At 50.6% G+C, this 18,841-nt stretch overlaps 2 protein-coding genes across 2 annotated transcripts; one reads left to right on the top strand and one right to left on the bottom strand.

Annotated features, from left to right (window-relative positions):
* Positions 1–630: 630 nt before the first annotated feature.
* On the bottom strand, positions 631–9,461 carry BSDC1 (BSD domain containing 1). The gene is made up of 11 exons (XM_066564683.1): positions 9,430–9,461; positions 8,566–8,626; positions 7,906–8,022; positions 7,060–7,227; positions 6,924–6,978; positions 6,265–6,380; positions 6,004–6,072; positions 5,776–5,857; positions 4,564–5,085; positions 3,345–3,448; positions 631–2,334 (listed from the first exon to the last, which is right to left on the bottom strand). Exons 1-11 carry the CDS (start codon positions 9,438–9,440, stop codon positions 2,302–2,304), a joined length of 1,338 nt encoding a protein of 445 aa, XP_066420780.1. The 5' UTR covers positions 9,441–9,461; the 3' UTR covers positions 631–2,301.
* An 81-nt stretch (positions 9,462–9,542) lies between these two features.
* Positions 9,543–17,697, top strand: ZBTB8B (zinc finger and BTB domain containing 8B). Its single transcript, XM_066564639.1, has 4 exons — positions 9,543–9,604; positions 10,265–11,134; positions 13,559–13,737; positions 15,198–17,697. The coding sequence occupies exons 2-4, from the start codon at positions 10,267–10,269 to the stop codon at positions 15,507–15,509; spliced, it is 1,359 nt and encodes a 452-aa protein (XP_066420736.1). The 5' UTR covers positions 9,543–9,604; positions 10,265–10,266; the 3' UTR covers positions 15,510–17,697.
* Positions 17,698–18,841: the final 1,144 nt, after the last annotated feature.

Genomic DNA, 18,841 nt, shown 5'->3' with positions numbered 1-18,841 from the left:
CCCCCAGCGAGCGGGGATGGAACTGCAGGGGCGGTCGCATCCTGTCACTCGTGTCTTGTCACTCGCGTCCCCTCATTCGGGTTTTGTCACTCGTGTCCTGTCACTCGTGTCCCCTCTCATGTGTCCCCTCCATCCTGACACTCGTGTCCGGTTCCCTTGGCTGCAGGAAGGGAAGGAGCTGCTGCAGCCCAGCGCTGCCCCAGGAAGATCCCTGAGGAACCCTCGGGACCAACTCCTGCGGTGCCAGCAGCCCCTGGAACCCTGAATGTCCCCACTGGGAGGGACTGGGTTGGTGTTTGTCACCCACCCTGGGAGCTGTGCCAGGCAGAGACGAGCTCTGGGGCACACCCGGTGGATTTATGGGGTCACTCAGAGCCCCAAAAAAGCAGGGACAGAGTTTGAGGACTGGCTGGTTTTATGGGGTCACTCAGAGCCCCGAAAATTGGGGGACAGAGTTTGAGGACTGGCTGGTTTTATGGGGTCACAGTTTGAGGACTGGCTGCTTTTATGGGGTCACTCAGAGCCTGAGGAGCCTGGGGCAGCGGGGGCTCCTTTCCCTCTCCTGAGGGAGATGGGAGGAAAGGAAAATTTGTGTCATCCCCACCCCGGAGGAAATGAGAACACGGCAGAGACTCTGAGAACTCCTTTAATTGCTGTTAACTGCAAGTCTGTAAAAGGTTTGGAGAAAGTCATTGTTACAAAACTACCAGCTGTTAGAATTGTTCCTGGTTTGTCACCCCAGCTAGAAAAGGCTCAGGGAGATGCGGAATAGTTCAAGAACAGAGAATATTGCACAACCAACCCCACGGTTAATTCCACTAAAAGAAGGAAAGAAAGTGACACAGATGCTGCAGCCTCGAGCTCTGCTGTGGGATCAGCTGGAGCTCACAGCAGCCCCAGGTCCCCACTGGTGTCCCCTGTGTCCCCTGCCCACCACAATCCCAGCCAGGACAAGGAGAGGCTCTGCTGGACCCAGGGCTTTGGCAGGACAGGGATGCTCCCAGCAGGAATCGCCCTAAAGAAGGAAAACCCAACCCCAAAACCCCAACTCTTCCAAGTGCACCTCGTTTAGTGCTGTCCAAAGCCAGCAGGAAACCCCCAGCCCTGGAAGGGGCAGGACAAAGGCAGAAAGTGTCACCTCAGCACCCCAAGGGCCAGGGAGGGCACTGTCCCCTGGGGGTAACTGTGCATGAGCAGCATCTCCTGTTGTGACGTGAAACTGCCCCAAAAAGGAGTCGTGGGGCTGAAGGGAGTGAAACAAACAGTGCCAGGGGCTGAAGGGAAGGAACCCAAAGCTCGTGGTGGCTGCAGGGGCTGGCACGGGTGGGACAGGGCTCAGATGGGGACACACAACAGGGACACCCCAATTTGGGAGCCTCTGTCCCCTCCAGGCTGGCCAAGCTGAGGTTGAAGTGGGGCCAGGTTGGACCTTTGCAAGTGGCCACCAACACTGGGGCTCTGTCCCCAGCTGACCCAAACCAGTGCCACCAACACTGGGGCTCTGTCCCCAGCTGACCCAAACCAGTGCCACCAACACTGGGGCTCTGTCCCCAGCTGACCCAAACCAGTGCCAGCCCAGCAGTAAGAGCAAGCCAGGAGGATTTTGCTTGGAGAATTTAACTAGAAAGACACAAAACCCAGTGCAGGAAGGTGGTGCAGCTGCAAAAGGGGAGAGCAGCGGGCCTTGGCTCTTCTGGAGAAACTGCTGGAAATGGGAATTTCCATGAGAAAAAGCTTCCAAGACAAAAAGCCAGGCAGAAGCTGAGGGTTTGGCAGGGGGTTTGGCTCCTTCCAGGGTCAAAGCCACGAGCCAAGTGCTTTTTTGTGCAGCACCTCCAGGCCTCAGGCCCTCCCTGGGTGGGAATTGCAGAGCAGCGAGCAGAGCAGGCACAGCCACGTCCAGGAGCCTCTCAGCTGAGGGTTCCACGTGCACACACAAGCAGGGAAGGAGCCAGCTGGCAGCCTGGCAGCACCCAGCACAGCTGGCAGGGCTCTGAGTGCCCAGGTGGCCCCAGGGACCCCTCACTCTGCCTCTTCCCAACACAGCAGGGTCAGTTTTGGCTTGGCCAGTCTCTAGGACCTGTGGAGAAGTCAGGCTCCTGTGTGCCAGTGACCTCCTGCTTCCTCCTCCTGGAGCTGGAGGGGTCACTTGAGTTGCCCCCAGGTTTTTGCAGGAATGGGAACTCCTGCAGGCTGGGGGTGCAACCCCAGCACAGTCACACACAAAGGAACAGCTGGTCCGAGGTTGGATTCACGTTCGGTGTGGAAATGAGCCTGTGACACACACTGCAAGCAGCTGCTTTATTCCCAGTCTTCCCACTCTTCATCTTCCAGCTGCAAACAAGAGGAAATTCACTTCTGAGCTGCTTTCAACTGTTTGTTTCTGTAACACAACAGATTCCCCCTTGGGACAGCTGCACACTCCCCCCACCAGCCCCTCTCTGCTCATGCAGCACCACCCTGAGTGTCACCAGCACCTTTTCTGAAAAATCCTCTTTGCCCAGGGGTTTCTCCTGGGAAACTGAGAAGCCTCAGAGAGGAATGAAAACAATAATTATCTGCTTGCTGCTCCTGTGTTTTGCTGCTTTGGAATGTGGCCTGGACATGTTTACCAACAGGTGAATGCCTGATTGGTTCCATGTGAATTGTTTTTACTTAATGACCAATCACCATCAGCTGTGTCAGACTCTCTGAGTCAGTCATAGCTTTTATTATTCATTCTTAAACTTTCTGATGTCTCCTTTCTCTTTCTTTAGTATAGTTTTAGTATAGCATTCAATATAATAAATATAATAAATAAATATAATATAATTAATATAATAAAAATAATGAATATAATATAATATAATATAATATAATATAATATAATATAATATAATATAATATAATATAATATAATATAATATAATATAATATAATATAATATAATATATAGAATGGATGTAATAAATAGAATGGATATAATAAATAGACTAGAATAAATATATTACATTATATCATATCCATATATTTTTAATTTATTTATTTTATTATTTATATTATATTATATTAATAAAATAAATATAATAAATAAAATATGATATTATTTTATATCATATATAATATAATATATTATAATAATATAATATAATGTAATGTAATATAATATAATATAATATAATATAATATAATATAATATAATATAATATAATATAATATAATATAATATAATATAATATATCAGCCTTCTGAGAACTTGGGAGTCAGATTCTCATCTCTCACCTCGTGCTGGGGACCCTCACAAACACCCCACCCTGAGGGGCTGGTGATGCTTTTGGGGGGCAGTTTTGCCTGCCCTGACTCACCTCCCCAGACATTTCCACCTTGGACAGTGCCAGCTGCACCTCCTCCTCTGTCATGTCCAGATCAAAGTCCTTTTCCCAGTCCTCGCTGATATCCGTGCTGGAGCCTGGAAGCACAAATGTCCCCACTGAGCCACCAGAGCTCCCGGAATTCCCAGGGCTCAGAGCCTCCACATTGCCAGGATCAGAGATGGGGTGGGCTGAGCCTGCTCCCCTCACAGCCAGGGCTGGTACACAACCAGGGGGAGAGGTGGGTGCTGGAGGATTTTCTCCTCTGGCCTGGGAGAACTGGGATGTGTCAGGTTCCAGCCACACAGAAAATGCAGGAGATAAGGAATGACAGGAGGGACTTTGATATGGGGACTGTCATTGTCCCAGCAGGGCAGAGAGGAGGAATCACCACATCCCCTCCAGGGAGCTCAGCCTTTCCTGGCAGCCAGGGACCAAGGCCTGGTCTGCTCTGTCACAGACACATTTTATGAAAAATCCTTTCCTTAGGATTGTTCCTCCTGAGAAGCTGAGAGGCCTCAGGAACAAAATGTAACCAATGGTTATCTGCTGCTGTGGAAGGCAACAGGGGCATCTGGGATTTGGCTCATGTGGTTGTTTCTAATTAATGGCCAATCACAGCCCAGCTGGCTCGGACTCTCTGTCCCAGACACAAGCCTTTGTTATCATTCTTTCCTCTTCTATTCTTAGCCAGCCTTCTGATGAAATCCTTTCTTCTGTTCTTTTAGTATAGTTTTGGAGAAAGTAATTGTTACAAAACTACCAGCTGTTAGAATTATTAATATAATATATATCATAATAATATAATATAATAAATAATATAATATATAATGTATAATATATTATAATTTATAATAAATAATAATATATTAATATATTTTAATATAATATATTATATAATGAATATAATAATATATACTATATTAATATATAATATTATAATATATGAAATATTAATATATAATATAGTATAATATGATATTAATAAATATAGAATATTTATGATACATAATATAATACATATCATAAAATAATAAATCAAGCCTTCTGAAACATGGAGTCAGATCCTCATCTCTTCCCTCATCCCCTGTGAACACTGTCACACTGCTCAGCCAGCAGATCACTGATTTCTTTCCCTTTCCTCTCCCTCAGCACCATAAACCCAGAGCTTTCCCCAGGGGCCCTCCCAGGGTTTTCCCAGCCCCACACAAACCTTTCTTGCCGTTGTTGGAGGGGGTGGATTTGCCACTGTCCGAGTTGAGCTCGAAGACTCTCAGATCTGTGGGTCCTTCCTCCCTCAGAGTCTCTGTCCTGCCCTGCCCTTTGCTCTCCAGCTCCCTGAGCTCCGTTCCAGCTGCCAGCTCCGAGGGTGCTGCTGATGGCTGGGCAGGTGCACAAGGCTGAGCAGCTTCTGGGGGCTTTGGCAGGGAGCTCTGCTCTTCCAAGGTGGCCTCCTGCAGCCTCTGGGAGAGGGGCAGGGCTGGAGCTGCAGTCTGTAGCTGGGTGGCAGGCACAGGGGCAGGGTTTGCAATCTGAGTCACAAGGGACACGCTCTCGCTGCTCTCCGAGGGGCTCTGCTCCCCTGGCACCAGCTCTGGGGGCAGCACAGCCCAGCTCTCCCCACAGGGAGCCTTGGGGGCAGCAGCCTGGTGTCCCTCTGAGCTGGGTGCTTTCTGTGCTGCTCCTGGAAACGTGATGTTTGCACAAGGCAGGGGGGACATCCCCAAGAACTCCTCTGTAGGGAGGCAGAAGAGAAGTGAGAGATGTTTCAGGAAGGGCAGCAGCAGCTGGGCTGGGAGCTGGATTTCACAGAACCACAGAATGCCCTGAGCTGGATTTCACAGAACCACAGCATGTCCTGAGCTGGATTTCACAGAACCACAGAATGCCCTGAGCTGGATTTCACAGAACCACAGAATGCCCTGAGCTGGATTTCACAGAATCACAGAACATCCTGAGCTGGATTTCACAGAACCACAGAATGCCCTGAGCTGGATTTCACAGAATCACAGAATGCTCTGAGCTGGATTTCACAGAATCACAGAATGCTCTGAGCTGGATTTCACAGAATCACAGAACATCCTGAGCTGGGAGGGACCCACAGGGATCACCCAGTCCAAGCCCTGGCCCTGCACAGACATCCCAAAAATCCCACCCTGGGCATTCCTGAGAGCCTTGTCCTGGAGCTGTGCCAGCTGTGGGGCTGTGCCCATTCCCTGGGGAGCCTGGGCAGTGCCCAGCACCCTCTGGGGGGAGAACATTTCCTGATTTCCAACCTCAACCACCCTGACACAGCTCCAGAAATTCCCTCAGATCCCACCACTGACCACAGAGCAGAGATCAGAGCTGCCCCTTCACTGCCCACTGTGATTTGTGGCAGTGAGGAGGAGCCACCACCCCATGAAAGCCCCAAAACCTGTCCCACCTTCATCCTCCTCCCAGCCTGGCTCCTCTTGCTGCATGCTCTGCTCTGCTCGCTGCTTCAGAGCCTCCCTCCGGGCTTCATCCTGCAGGAATCCAACACAGCAGCTGCTCACATGCCCAGCCCCTTTCCTCCCCCAGGCATTTCAGCTTCACTGACTCCAAGGCTCAGCCCAGATCCCAGTTTGCCCAGGAAAAGCCCCCCAGGGACCCCCCCCCCAGCCTGACCCACCTGCTCCAGGCGATGCAGTTTGTAAAAATAGCGCTGCCAGAACTCCAAGTGGGAAACAGCCACAGGGACCTGAGAAAGGGATCAGAGAAAGGGATGAGCCCCTCAGAGGGAGAGCTGTGCCCCTCTATCCTCCCAAAGCTTGCAGCTCCCATTTTATTCCATCCATTTTTCCATAGTTTCCACTCCAGCTGCAGGGCACAAACAGCTCAGGGCTTTCCTGCAGCATTCCCCACGTCAGGAGTTGCCCAGGCAGGGTCTCACCATTTTGGTGTAGAGTGCCCTGATGGAAGGGCTGGTGGCCAGCAGCTCTGCAATCTCCCCTTTCTTCTCCTCCAGGCTGAACTGAGCCAGCCAGGCCTCCAGCAGCTCAGCAGGGCCTGTTTGGGACAGGGATAAGAATCCTTGAGTTTGGGGAGGTTTCACTGGAGGTGCTGGGGCACAGGAGGAGGGAGACACAGGGCTCAGAAATGCTCTGCCAGCTCAAGGCCCAGGTTAAATTGGGCTAGAAATTCAGCCTAAGCTGGTCCTTGAGGTAAGAGACAGATCTGCTCTTCTGCAGCCAAGCCCTGCTGGCCAAAGGCTTCAGGGAATTCCAGCTGGCCCCTAAACCCCCTAGGGCAGCACCCTGGAGCCCCTGAACCCCCTAGGGCAGCACCCTGGAGCCCCTGAACACCTCAAGGGCAGCACCCTGGACCCCCTGAACCCCCTAGGGCTGCACCCTGGAGCCCCTGAACGCCCTAGGGCTGCACCCTGGACCCCCTGAACCCCCTAGGGCTGCACCCTGGAGCCCCTGAACCCCCTAGGGCAGCACCCTGGACCCCCTGAACCCCTTAGGGCAGCACCCTGGAGCCCCTGAACCCCCAAGGGCAGCACCCTGGAGCCCCTGAACCCCCTAGGGCAGCCCCCTGAACCCCCCATACCATCGGGCTCGTTGCAGTAGGTGGCTGGGTCGGACTGGAGGCTGTAGAGACGGGCCTGGAGGGGACACACAGGGACAGCTGTGAGGGGAGGGACAGCAGCAGGGCCAGGGGCCAGGGCTCAGGGTGCCACACTGACCTTGGCACTGTCGTAGGGCTCAGTGGTACCTGAGGGCGTTGCCATCAGGGTGATAACGTCACAGTCAATGGTCTTGTCCGGAGAGGGAGCGAAGGTGTCCGAGATGACCCCCAGGAAGTCAGACAGGCCCTTCCTCACCTTCTCAGTGGCACCTGAGCCTTCTGCCCTCTTCAAGGGAAGAGGCAGCACAGGGTCAGTAACATCCCAGGATTTATGGGTAAGATCCTTAAGGAAGCAGGATCTGCCCCTTCAGGAAGGGTGAGGTGGGAGGCACCTGAGGGGAACTGAGGAACTGAGCTGAGGCTTCGTGGGAGAAGCACAGCCAGGTTTGGGGCTTTGTGGGGGAAGCACAGCCAGGTTTGGGGCTTTGTGGGGGAAGCACAGCCAGGTTTGGGGCTGCCTGGTGTGGGGTGGGGCTGTGCCAGCAGCAGCTGTGCAGGGCTGAGGCTCACAGCTCGTGTGGAGAGCCTGTGTCCCCGCTACAGTGACACTGCCAGTGTCCCTCCCACAGTGACAGCACCTGTGTCCCCCTACAGTGACACTGACAGTGTCTCCCCTACAGTGACACTGCCAGTGTCCCCCTGCTCAGCACAGTGGAGAGGGAACCACGAGGGTAACAGGAAAAGGGGGAATGGCTTTAATGTAGAAAGTGGGGTTAGATGGGATACTGGGAAGAAATCCTTCCCTGTGAGGGCACTGGGATGGAATTCCCAGAGAAGCTGTGACTGTGCCATGCCTGGAGTTATCCCAGACGGGGTTTGGAGCAGCCTGGGAGGGTGGAAGGTGTCCCTGCCCACGGCAGGGGTGGCACTGGGTGGTGCTGAAGCTCTCCCAGCCCCTACTCACTGCCAGCCTGTCCTTGACCACGCTGGCCGTGGCGGCGATGGTGCAGGCGGTGTCGTGCTGCACCACCTGGGTGAACTCAGCCAGGTCCCTCTTCATGAACTCCAAAGCCTCTGTGGACTGCAAGGAGACAGAAGATGGATTCTCCAGACTTTTGGCTCCCCAACAAAGCTGGGATTGCTCCCAGCACGTTACAAAAACTCAGGTGGGAGAGTTTAGCCCAGATGAACCCTCACCCCAACCTGGGCAATGCATAAAACCAGAATAACCTGAACAGCAACAGCATCTGCTCTGCCCAAAACACATTCCAGGAGGCTCTGAAGCCAAGACTAGGAAAAACACAGGCTGGGAGAAGCCTGAGTTTAAATTTTGTGTCTAATTAACACAGGCAATGCTGTCACAGCAGGAAGTTACACACCACAGAGCCGTGCTGGAAGCACAACCCCCCTGCTCAGGGGGTGATTCCCACATGACAGAGCCCAGCATGACCCAGTGTTTGCTCGATCCACAGCAAATCCATCCCAATCCCACTTCGGGGAGACCCTCCCGGAGCCTCACTGGGCTCCCGGGGCCGGCCCGCAGGCCCCGCCCTCCCGCTCCTGGCGGCTCCCAGAGGTTCCTGGCTGTTCCCGGGGGCTCCCGGCAGCTCCCACCGGTTCTCACCTTCTCCTTGACGGCCTGGTAGCTCTGCTGGAGCCAGCTCCGCCACCAGCCGCCATCCTCCCTGCGCGGGACAGGCACGGCGTCAGCACACGGCCACACACAGAGCCCGAACCCAGAGCCAGAGCCCGACCCCAAACCAGGGTCCCAGAACGAGCTCCAAGACCCAGATCCCAAATCCCATATCCTGACCCCAGATTCAGATGCTATATTTTGATTCCAGACCCAAATCCCAACCCCATACACAGACCCCAGAGCACAGATCCAGATCCCAACCCCAGCTTCAGACCCTGACCCCAGATCCCAACCCCAGACTCCAATCCCAGATCCTGACCCCAGATTCCAAACCTAGACCCAGATCCCCACCCCGACCCCAGATCCCAAATCCCAGCCCAAATTCAGACCCCAACCCCAGATCCCAACCCCAAACCCAGATCCCGACTTCTAACCCAAATTCAGACCCCAACCCCAGATTCCAACCCCAGATTCCATCCCCAACCCCAGATCCAGATCCCCGATTCTGACTCCTAACCCAAATTCAGACCCCAACCACACATTCTATCCCCAGACCCCGATCCCGGATCCCAACCCCAGACCCAGATCCAGACCCCAACCGCAGATCAGACCCCAACCCCAAGTTCCAACCCCCGATTCCATCCCAGACCCCAGATCCAGACCCCAACCCAAAGCCCCAACCCCAGATTCCAACCCCCGATTCCATCCCAGACCCCGGTCCCAGCTCCCACCCCCCAGACCCCGGCCCCGCTGTCCGATCCCCTCTCGCCGCCCCCTGCCCATGGGGTCCGTGTCCCGTCCCGTTCTCGTTCCCCCCCGGTCCCGCCGCCCCCCCGGCCGTGCCCCGCTCACCCCTCCGCCATCTTGGCGGTGTGACGTCACCAATATTTACCGACCCCTCACCCCGCGGGCCCCGCCCCGGAGCCCGGCCCTTCTGACGTCACTTCCTGTCCCGCCCCGGGGGCGCGGCCCGGGTACGGCGGCCGGGCGGGACCGGGAGCGGGACCGGGAGCGCGGCTGGGCGGAGGTGAGCGATGGGCACCGAGCGCTGCCCGGGGCGGGCGGGGACGCGTTCCGGGGCACCCCTGTACCGGGCAAGGCGGTGCTTACAGCAGGGAGGGCTCCCGGTAACGGGCGATGCCGCCACCGGGAGGTCGGTGCTTGGCGCGGCGGGGGATCCCGGCACCGGGCAGGGTGGCCCTTGGCGTTCTAGGGGATGCTGGTACTGGGCAGGACGGTCCTTGGTGTTCCGGGACATCCGGTGGGTACCGGGCAGGAGGGACTCTCGGTACCGGGCGGGACGGTCCATGGCGGGGTGCGGGACTTCTGGGACCGGGCAGAGCGGAGACGCGGTACCGGGCGGGAAGAGGCGTGGAACCCCCGGTACCGGGCAGGACGGACCCCAGGGGCCGGGCAGGACGATCCTTTGTGGTGTCCCCGCCTGTCCCGGTGTCCCCGCAGCGCTGGGAAGGAGTGGCAGTGGCGATGTCCCCGCGGTGCCGGTGTCCCTGGGGGTGGTGGTGTCCCCCCTGTCCCGCTGTCCCCTGTCCTGGCACTGAGTCTCCTCTGTCCCTGCTATCCCCCTGTCCTGCTGTCCCCCTGTCCTGCTGTCTCCCTGTCCCGATTCTGACTCTCCTCTGTCTCTGCTGTCCCCTGTCCTGGCACTGACTCTCCTCTGTCCCCCCAGCCATGGAGGTTCAGTCCTACTACACCAAGCTGCTGGGGGAGCTGAACGAGCAGCGCAAGCGGGATTTCTTCTGCGACTGCAGCATCATCGTGGAGGGCAGGATCTTCAAAGCCCACAAGAACATCCTGTTCGCCAACAGCGGCTACTTCCGAGCGCTGCTCATCCACTACATCCAGGACAGCGGGCGCCACAGCACGGCCTCGCTGGACATCGTCACCTCCGAGGCTTTCTCCGTCATCCTGGATTTCCTCTACTCGGGGAAGCTGGATCTGTGCGGGGACAACGTCATCGAGGTGATGTCGGCGGCCAGCTACCTGCAGATGACCGACGTGGTCAACTTCTGCAAGAGCTACATCAGGTCCTCGCTGGACATCTGCAGGAAGATGGAGAGGGAGGCTGTGGTGTTCTACCAGGCTGACAGCGGCAGCTCGGCCAGGGAGGGCCCCTCCGCGGGCTCCAAGGGCGCTGCCTCCGTGTCCTCCATGCAGGAGAAGGTTCTGGAATGCCAGAGGGACCCTCCCTGCGGGGACTGCAGTGGCTGTCACCCCCTGGAGGTGGCGGCCAGGGACCCTCAGAGCAGTGGCTCCCCCGATGGCTGCAGGAGGGTGGAACCCAAGGTGGAGTTTGACCCCGAGCCCGCGGGCGCGGCGGCGCTGGAGCCCATGGAAGAGGGGCAGCCCCTGGAGCTGGCCTGCAATAATTTGCACATGAAGCAGTTCCTGGAGGCTCTGCTGCGCAACAGCTCGGCCCCGAGGAAGGAGGACGTGGTGCATCACTTGGTCCGGGGATTTGAGGGTAGGGCTGAGGATGCTGGAGTGCCCATGAGCTCCATGGTGGACATTCACAGCGACTGGTATGGTGAGGACACAGGTGAGAGGACTCTGGGGTGCAGGGCAGGAGGGAACAGCTTTGTTGGGCTCCTTTTGTTATTCTTGTCCAAGAATATTTTGCTGAATTTTTGGCACGGTGAAATAAACTCTTGTTGTGCACTTTGAAAGCAGCTGTACTTGTTTGTTTGGTGCAGCCCATGGCAGGTGAGTATTGCTGACAGCTCTGCAGCTCCCAAATCACCCCAGCCTTCACTTGGGGTGATTCTTCTTTCATGAACAGACTCACTGGGACCTCGATGAATGTTTTTAAAGAGGATTTTTCCCTCCTGATGGTCATAAGGAGTAATCCAGCAGGAGCTGAGCTGCCGCAGGAGGGATCTGCTGCAGGACCTGGTGCAGCAGCAGGAGCTCATCCCATCCCAGCTCCTGCCAGTGCTGCTCTGTTTGCAACTTCAGAGGGCAGGAATCAGTTTTATCCAACACTGAGGGACTCCTGCAAGTCCTTCAGGAGCACTGAAAGCTTTCAGTTCCCTGGCATGGCATAAAAATGAGGCTTTTTTCACTTTCCAGCTGCCCCGAGCCCAGCACCAGCTGGAATATCTCAGGAATATTTCCTGGCAGCACTCTCAGGAAAACCATGCCCATGTGCATTTCTCCTGATGTGGACAATAAAGATTTGGGCATTTTATCTGGTTTTTCATAAGTGCCTTGTCCAAACAGCTTTGTGAGGACAGGAGCTGGCTCTGACAGACTGTTGAGTGCCACAGGTGCTGAGGATGTGACAAATGCCACAGGGCTGGCACTGACTGTAGCCAGCAAATTTATTTTCCTGTCATCTGCAGCTCAAGCTGCCTGTGTGACTTTAAAGCCAATAAAAGTGACAAATCCTCTCAAGCAGGGCACTGATAAAATCACAACTGCAGGTTTACTCTCAGAGCAGGGCTGTCACCACTCACGCTGGTGCTTTTTGATGTGTGCCAAGGCAAGAACATCCAACACACAAATTTCACTTCTCTTTTTCCTCTCTCAACATCTCCAGGCTGTTCATGAGTCATTAAAAGGGAAATGCTTCCAGAGTTTGATGGGGAACATCAGGAGTCCTGACAGTGTATCAGAAATGTTGGTGAGAGATGGGGTTTGAGTAGGAGTGAAGGAAAAGAAACCAAACCTTCTATTCCTTCTGTTTCTGTGCTAAAACAGGACTTTGTAGCAGTGAGGAGAGTGGGAGTTTCTCAGCTTTCAGTGCTGCTGCTGCCTCAGCTTCTTCGCAAGGCACCAGAAATGAGAAATACAAACTCCTGATAAAAGAATGGTGCACTCAGGTTAGGAGATGAGATAAATTTCACTTTTTTTCACGTTTCCATCTCTGTTCCAGTCATCCCTCACAGCAGAAGGAGGGAAAACTGGCACCTGTAGAGCACTGGAAGCAAGGCAGGACTAAGAACTGGGTTTAAATGAAGCTCTAAATGCCCAGCAGGGATTTGCAATCCCTTGGGAACCTCCAAGACTCTCACTCACATCATTGATACCAGACACGCTTTTTGTGATAGTGAGTTGGGTAAACCTTAAGACAGGGGGTGCTCTGCAGTCTCACCTGCTTGACACACAAAACATTTCCCTCAGTCAGGGCCTGGAACAGGGAAAATGAATCCTTTGGCATCACATCTCCACCTTTCTGCTGGAAGGGAAGCTGGTGCTGAAAAACTTGGCAGTGCCCACCTTTCTGTAAAATGGGATCTTCAAATTGAATTCTGTTCTTGCACCTGACTCCATAAATTGTGTATTACTTGTGGTTTGGTTTTTGGAACAGTAAAGTATTGTCAGGAAATATATTGGAGTCCTTCACCTCGTTATTCCCAACAGGAAGGGAGTAGAAACAGAGTCATATTTTCATACCTAAATATGAAAGAACATGGCCAAAATGTGCTCTTTCTGCCTGCAGCTTGTGTTAAAGGTTTTAGTTTCTGATGCTAATGGTTTAATAATTTTTAAAAAAAGGAATAGCCAAAATGTGCTATTTCTGCCTGCAGTTTGTGTTTAAGGTTTTAGTTTCTGATGCTAATGGTTTAATAATTTTTTAAAAAAGGAATAGCCAAAATGTGCTATTTCTGCCTGCAGTTTGTGTTTAAGGTTTTAGTTTCTGATGCTAATGGTTTAATAATTTAAAAAAAAAAAGAAGTGGCTGAGATGGAGCAGAGACCCCACTTGACTAGAAGCAGATTATTGGTACTTAACTAAAAGGCTTCCTAAAATTAAATGAATGTTTTGCTGTCTTGAACAACAGACAGGCTGATTTTCCAGGGCACTGCAGCTGCATGAATTCTGCAATGGCACAGCCGAGGAACCCCCAGATGAGGGAAAACGCAGTTCCCAGCTCAGGTTTGCAGCGAGCAGCAGCGCGAGGAGCCTGAGCAGCAGCATCTCAGCGGGCGCCCGAGCTCACAGCCTGTGTTTTGTCCCCAAGGTGACGTGCTGGTGGTGCCCATCAAGCTGCACAAGTGCCCCTTCTGCCCCTACACGGCCAAGCAGAAGGGGATCCTGAAGCGCCACATCCGCTCGCACACCGGGGAGCGGCCGTACCCCTGCGAGACCTGCGGGAAGCGCTTCACCCGCCAGGAGCACCTGCGCAGCCACGCCCTCAGCGTGAGTCCCTGCCACGCCCTGCTCACCTGCGGGGTTAGAGGGGGGCACGGGCCCGGGAGGCTGCCCCGGGGTTTAGGATTCGCAGTTCTTTAGTGGGTGGGTCTGGGGTTCGTGTTAGGGGGTGGTTATGGGAATTGCGAGGTGACCCCAAGTCTGGGAAGTGATTGGCATCTGACTCGAGGCTTTGGAATGCTGAACGCTGGCCTCATTAAAACGATATTATAGGACATTGCAGCTATATTACAGAGAGATACTATACTATACTATACTATGCTATTCTATACTATGCTATACTATTCTATACTATGCTATACTATTTTATACTATGCTATACTATTCTATACTATACTACACTATGATATACTATTTTATGCTAATCTATACTATTCTATTCTATACCATATCATACTATACTATTCTATTACTATATTAGTACTAAACTATTACTATTTTATACTATACTATAGTACACTACACTGTATACTATTCTGTACTATTCTATTCTATACTACACCATATACTATTCTATATTATACCATACTATACCATATTATTCTGTTCTATACTATACACTATGATATACTATTTTATACTAATCTATACTATTCTATTCTATTCTATACCATATCATACCATACTATTCTATTACTATACTAGTACTATACTATTACTATTGTATACTATACTGTGCTGTACTATACTACACTACACTGTATACTATTCTATACTATTCTATTCTATACTAATCTATATACTATTCTATATTATACCATACTATACCATACTATTCTGTTCTATACTATACTATTCTATGCTATACTACACTATGCTATACTATTCTATAGTATACTATACTATTACTATACTATACTATTACTATACTATACTATTACTATACTATACTATTACTATGCTATGTTATTTAATACTATACTGTTACTATACTATACTATACTATTACTAGACTGTTATTTAATACTATACTATTACTATACTATAGTATGCTACACTACACTACACTACACTATATACTGTACCATACTATTCTGTACTATACTACACTAGATACTATACTGTACCTATTACTATTACTATTTTGTACTATACTATGCTATGCTAAATGATGCAGGGGCATTTTATCTTCCCAATCTGTTAGATACGATTTCAGGAAGGAATTCTGCCCTGTGAGGGTGGTGAAGGTGTGGATTCCTCATTTCTGGAAGCATCCCAGGCCAGGTTGGACGGGACTTGGAGCAACCTGGAATTGTGGAAGGTGTCCATGGGCTGGACAAGCTCTAAGATCCTTCCAACCCAAACCATTCCATGATTGCTACACTTGGGTAGCCCAGAATCAGGATGGGACTCCTTTAGCTGAAGCGTGGCTGTGTTCCTGTTGTGGCAATCTCTCCAAAGCAGCAAATTGCCTCTTTTTTTCTCCAAATTTGCTGTTTTCCCCGCAGGTCCATCGCTCCAACAAGCCCATCATCTGCAAGGGCTGCAGGAGGACCTTCACCAACAGCCTGTCCCAGGGGCTGCGGCGCTTCGGGCTCTGTGACAGCTGCACCTGTGTCACCACCACCCACGAGGACTCCCTGCCCATCAACCTCAGCCTGGTGGAAACGGCCTCAGAAGGGCAGGAAAAAGGAGATGCTGACAATGATTGGCCCATCTACGTGGAGTCTGGAGAGGAAAATGACCCAGCTGAGGATGATGATGGCGATGACAAGCAGGAAATCCACCGCAGTTTGTCAGACAGAGAGACTTTGATGTAGCAGTGAGAGGAGAGGGGGAGCACCGAGAGGTTCCCTGGCAGTGTCTGTGACAGAAAACTGCACATTTGCTCAATCAGTGACACTGTGCTGGTTTTTATTATTCTGGGTTTTAATTCAATTGTGAGGAGAACTGGATTTTTTGATACTTTTTAGGTTTTCAGTGCTGTGCACCAGAAATCTGTGAAGGATCTCCAGTCTGGGGCTCACAGAAGTTGGACTTGAGCAGTTTCTCTGCCTGCTGGTTTGGGGTTTGCAGGTGGAACACCTCTGGGTTGTTTTGGGGACAGGTTTTTTTCAAATAATGAGTCATGGTCCTTAATCCCTGATCTGGAAGGGACACCACCTTTCCTCTGAAGATGACATAAAATGTGGTTTACATCTCTTACCTTGGGACTTTTCCAAGCTAATCTGTGATTCTTCTGTCTTAGGACAGTGTTAGCTAAATGATGAACCATAAATGTTTGCTGAGACTGGGTTTGACCTGGAAACCAGGGCAGAAAAACCAGGATAACAAGAAAAACCCCACAAAAATATGCTGCTGCTGAAAGGATAGACAGGAAGAATCCATCTGTTTCATGTAATTAATTGCAATAATTTATAGATCAAGCTTTTCTTTCTGAATTTTTACTGCATCTTCCTCTCCTGAGAGCTCAGGCTGTACATCTTCAGCTGTGTCTTTAATGTCACTCAGAATTCAGTAGTCTTGGCTTAAATATTAAGCACAAATAATGGTGTTTTAGTGGCCAGGACCAAGAGAAAAGCCCAAATTCTTTTCAGCTTTTTACAATAGGAGTTAAAAGCTGTCAGGCAGGTTCCTTGGGAATTCTGACTGTGGCAGATTGAATAACCAGACCCACACCTGGTGTAGCTGAGGAGCAGTGAAATATCTGAGCTATAAAAGAGCTCTGGATGCCCTATTGGAATAATTTTCTTCCTTTTTTTCCTGTAATTTCTTTTCAAATTCAGGGATCCTCTCATGACTTATGTTTGGTGATTTTATCCAATATTTGTTTTTTTTTTAAAAACCTCCACTGTGGACCTCCTGTTTCTTCGCTGGGGCAGCTAAAGCTTCACAAAGGAGGTGAGATTTTGTCACCTTTCCAGCAGCAGGTTTTTAAGAGCTATGAAAACTCAGGCTGGGAAGCTTTAGAAGAAAACCCAGCACCACCAGAAAGCCTGTTTGCTTAGGGGTGACCTCCTGTTCCCTGACAAAGGGACAAAACTGAAATGTACTGTGAAATAAGACTGTTAATGCTTCTTCACTCTGCTGTTCCTAAGTGTTTCACGAAAAGGCAAATTTGATGAGTCTTTTTTGGCTGGAGCAGAATTTTTTTTAGACAGATTTGGCTGACAAAGAGTGAGCAGTTCCTCCCACTTGGTGCTGTTTCCTGAGGGTTTTTGGTGTAAAGATTTTCCACTTGGCAAACCTAAAAGACCCAAGAGCCTTTTGATTTAACCAGGGTTTGTTCTGCATACCTCGTGCTTTTCTTGTCCGCGTTGAAAAAGAACAATTCAGCTTCTCCCTCTGGTGAAACTGCCCCACTGTCATGTCAGGTTTATTTGTGAGAGGTGATTCTGCTCTCACAAGTGCAGCCAAGGGTTCCTTGCCACGCCAGGTAGGATGAGGAAAGAAGAATCAAAGTTGTTTTTAAAGAATTCTCTTTATTGGTGGCTGCTGCAAAGAGAAGAAGGTGAAGAGATTTCTTTTGGAGTGGTGTGGTCCCAAGTTCTTGATGAGTGTCACCACGTAATGTGCTGGGTTTATTCTCTGTCCCTTAATTTGGGTGATTTTCAGTCATTCCTGTTCCAGATCAGCTGGAAATTTGAGTTTGTAGGAGCTGGAGCACAGGACAAGACCTTTACAGAATTCCCTGCTCTAGAGCCCCTGGTTTGGTCAATCTGAATTAAGGGACATTGAAGGGACAGCCCGTGGAGGTGCCACCTTTGGAGTGGAGCTCCTCTGAAATTCCTGCTGTGCTTTTGGCTCCTTGGAGCTCTTGAGCAAAGTGTGGGGTTTGTAAACCTTGCTGGGATGTTTGGAAAAGCACCTTCCAGCCTCCCAGGGCTCGTCTTTTGGACTGCTGGATTTTTGCTGAGTCCACCCAAAACCACAGGGCGATAAAGGTGATGAAGGAGGGACTTTCTGCCTTGAGAGCCATGGATAAATCTGATTTTTTTTTTTTTTTTTTTTTTTTGGGAGACTCACTGATGGAAGTGGGGCAGGAATGTAAAGAGGGATCAGATGAATATTTAGAATCACGAAGATTCCACCTCATTGTAAATACTGGTAGAAGCCACAAGACCTGGAGTATCACCTGAGCTGCTCCCGGCTCGTGCTCCACAAGGCTGGGAAGCTCCTGGTGTGGCTGAACTCTGCTGACTGAGCCTGTGGAGACACTTGGAGCAGGGAAAACGAACCCTTTGGAAGCTGCAGGAATGGCTGCAGAGACTTTCTCCTTCACCCTGCTGTCTTTGCTCTTAGAGATTGTCCTTGTGTGTTTGTGCCTAGAGAATGGAGCTGTCAGGGGGCCGGGGCGGGCGGGGGGAGGATTTTCCACAGGGAAATTTCCACCAGACTCGGTGGTTCCTGTTCAATTGTCATTTTGTGCTGCTTTGTTTTTGTTTTCTGTGGAGTCTTTTCAGCCTTTGGATGTAGAAGAGGATGGAGTTTATTTACCCACATGCTTGTGACCGGGGTGTTCATGTAAATCCGTTTTTGCTTGTGCTTTCCACTTCGTTTTCTGGATGTTTTTTCCTGAAATCTTCCATTTGTAGATCCAGCCTCTACAAGCTTTGAGAAAATGATGTTGGCTGTTTAAAAAAAAAACAAAAAACAAAAAACCTTCCTGTGGTGCTTGAGGAAGAATCAAAAATCATCTTTTTAGGGGAGCTATTTCTAATAGAATCTCTTTCTCAAAGGTTTTTAAAGGCCGTGAAGATGACATATCTTAAAACTTAGCTCGTTGTACTTGACTTTGTTTAGGAATACACATTTTAATGTATTTTTGCACAGAAATGCACTGTATTTCACTGAAGGAATACATGCTGCACTGGTGTTTGTAGTGCATTTAACCTCTTGGTGCAAAGCCCTTGTAAATCTTCCAAATGTGGTCGTTGAATTTCCTGATGTTTTGTAAGACAGTTTCATAACTGAAGTCCTTTAGTCCAGTAACAATGACAAATTCTTATAAACTGACCCTTATTTGTGGAAGTGACTGAACTATATTTGTGGATCTTGGAGCATTCTGGAGTTTTTTGATTGTCTAGAAAATAAAACTCTCTGAGAGGGTTGCTTTGATTTTTTTTACCGTTCAAATGTTGACTGAGTAAAC

The sequence above is a fragment of the Molothrus aeneus genome, chromosome 23, assembly GCF_037042795.1.
Source record: "Molothrus aeneus isolate 106 chromosome 23, BPBGC_Maene_1.0, whole genome shotgun sequence".
Lineage (NCBI taxonomy): Eukaryota > Metazoa > Chordata > Aves > Passeriformes > Icteridae > Molothrus > Molothrus aeneus.
This window is presented reverse-complemented; position numbering and strand designations above follow the sequence as displayed.

Excerpts from the sequence above, each read along its gene's own strand:
- BSDC1 (XM_066564683.1), bottom strand. Across the intron at positions 6,381-6,923 it reads CTACTGCAACGAGCCCGATG|GCCCTGCTGAGCTGCTGGAG; the intron begins GTATGGGGGGTT and ends TGTCCCAAACAG. Across the intron at positions 2,335-3,344 it reads AGGTGGAAATGTCTGGGGAG|CTGGAAGATGAAGAGTGGGA; the intron begins GTGAGTCAGGGC and ends TCTTGTTTGCAG.
- ZBTB8B (XM_066564639.1), top strand. The coding sequence starts at position 10,267 with ATGGAGGTTCAGTCCTACTACACCAAGCTGCTGGGGGAGCTGAACGAG. Across the intron at positions 11,135-13,558 it reads CTGGTATGGTGAGGACACAG|GTGACGTGCTGGTGGTGCCC; the intron begins GTGAGAGGACTC and ends TTTGTCCCCAAG. Across the intron at positions 13,738-15,197 it reads TGCGCAGCCACGCCCTCAGC|GTCCATCGCTCCAACAAGCC; the intron begins GTGAGTCCCTGC and ends TTTTCCCCGCAG.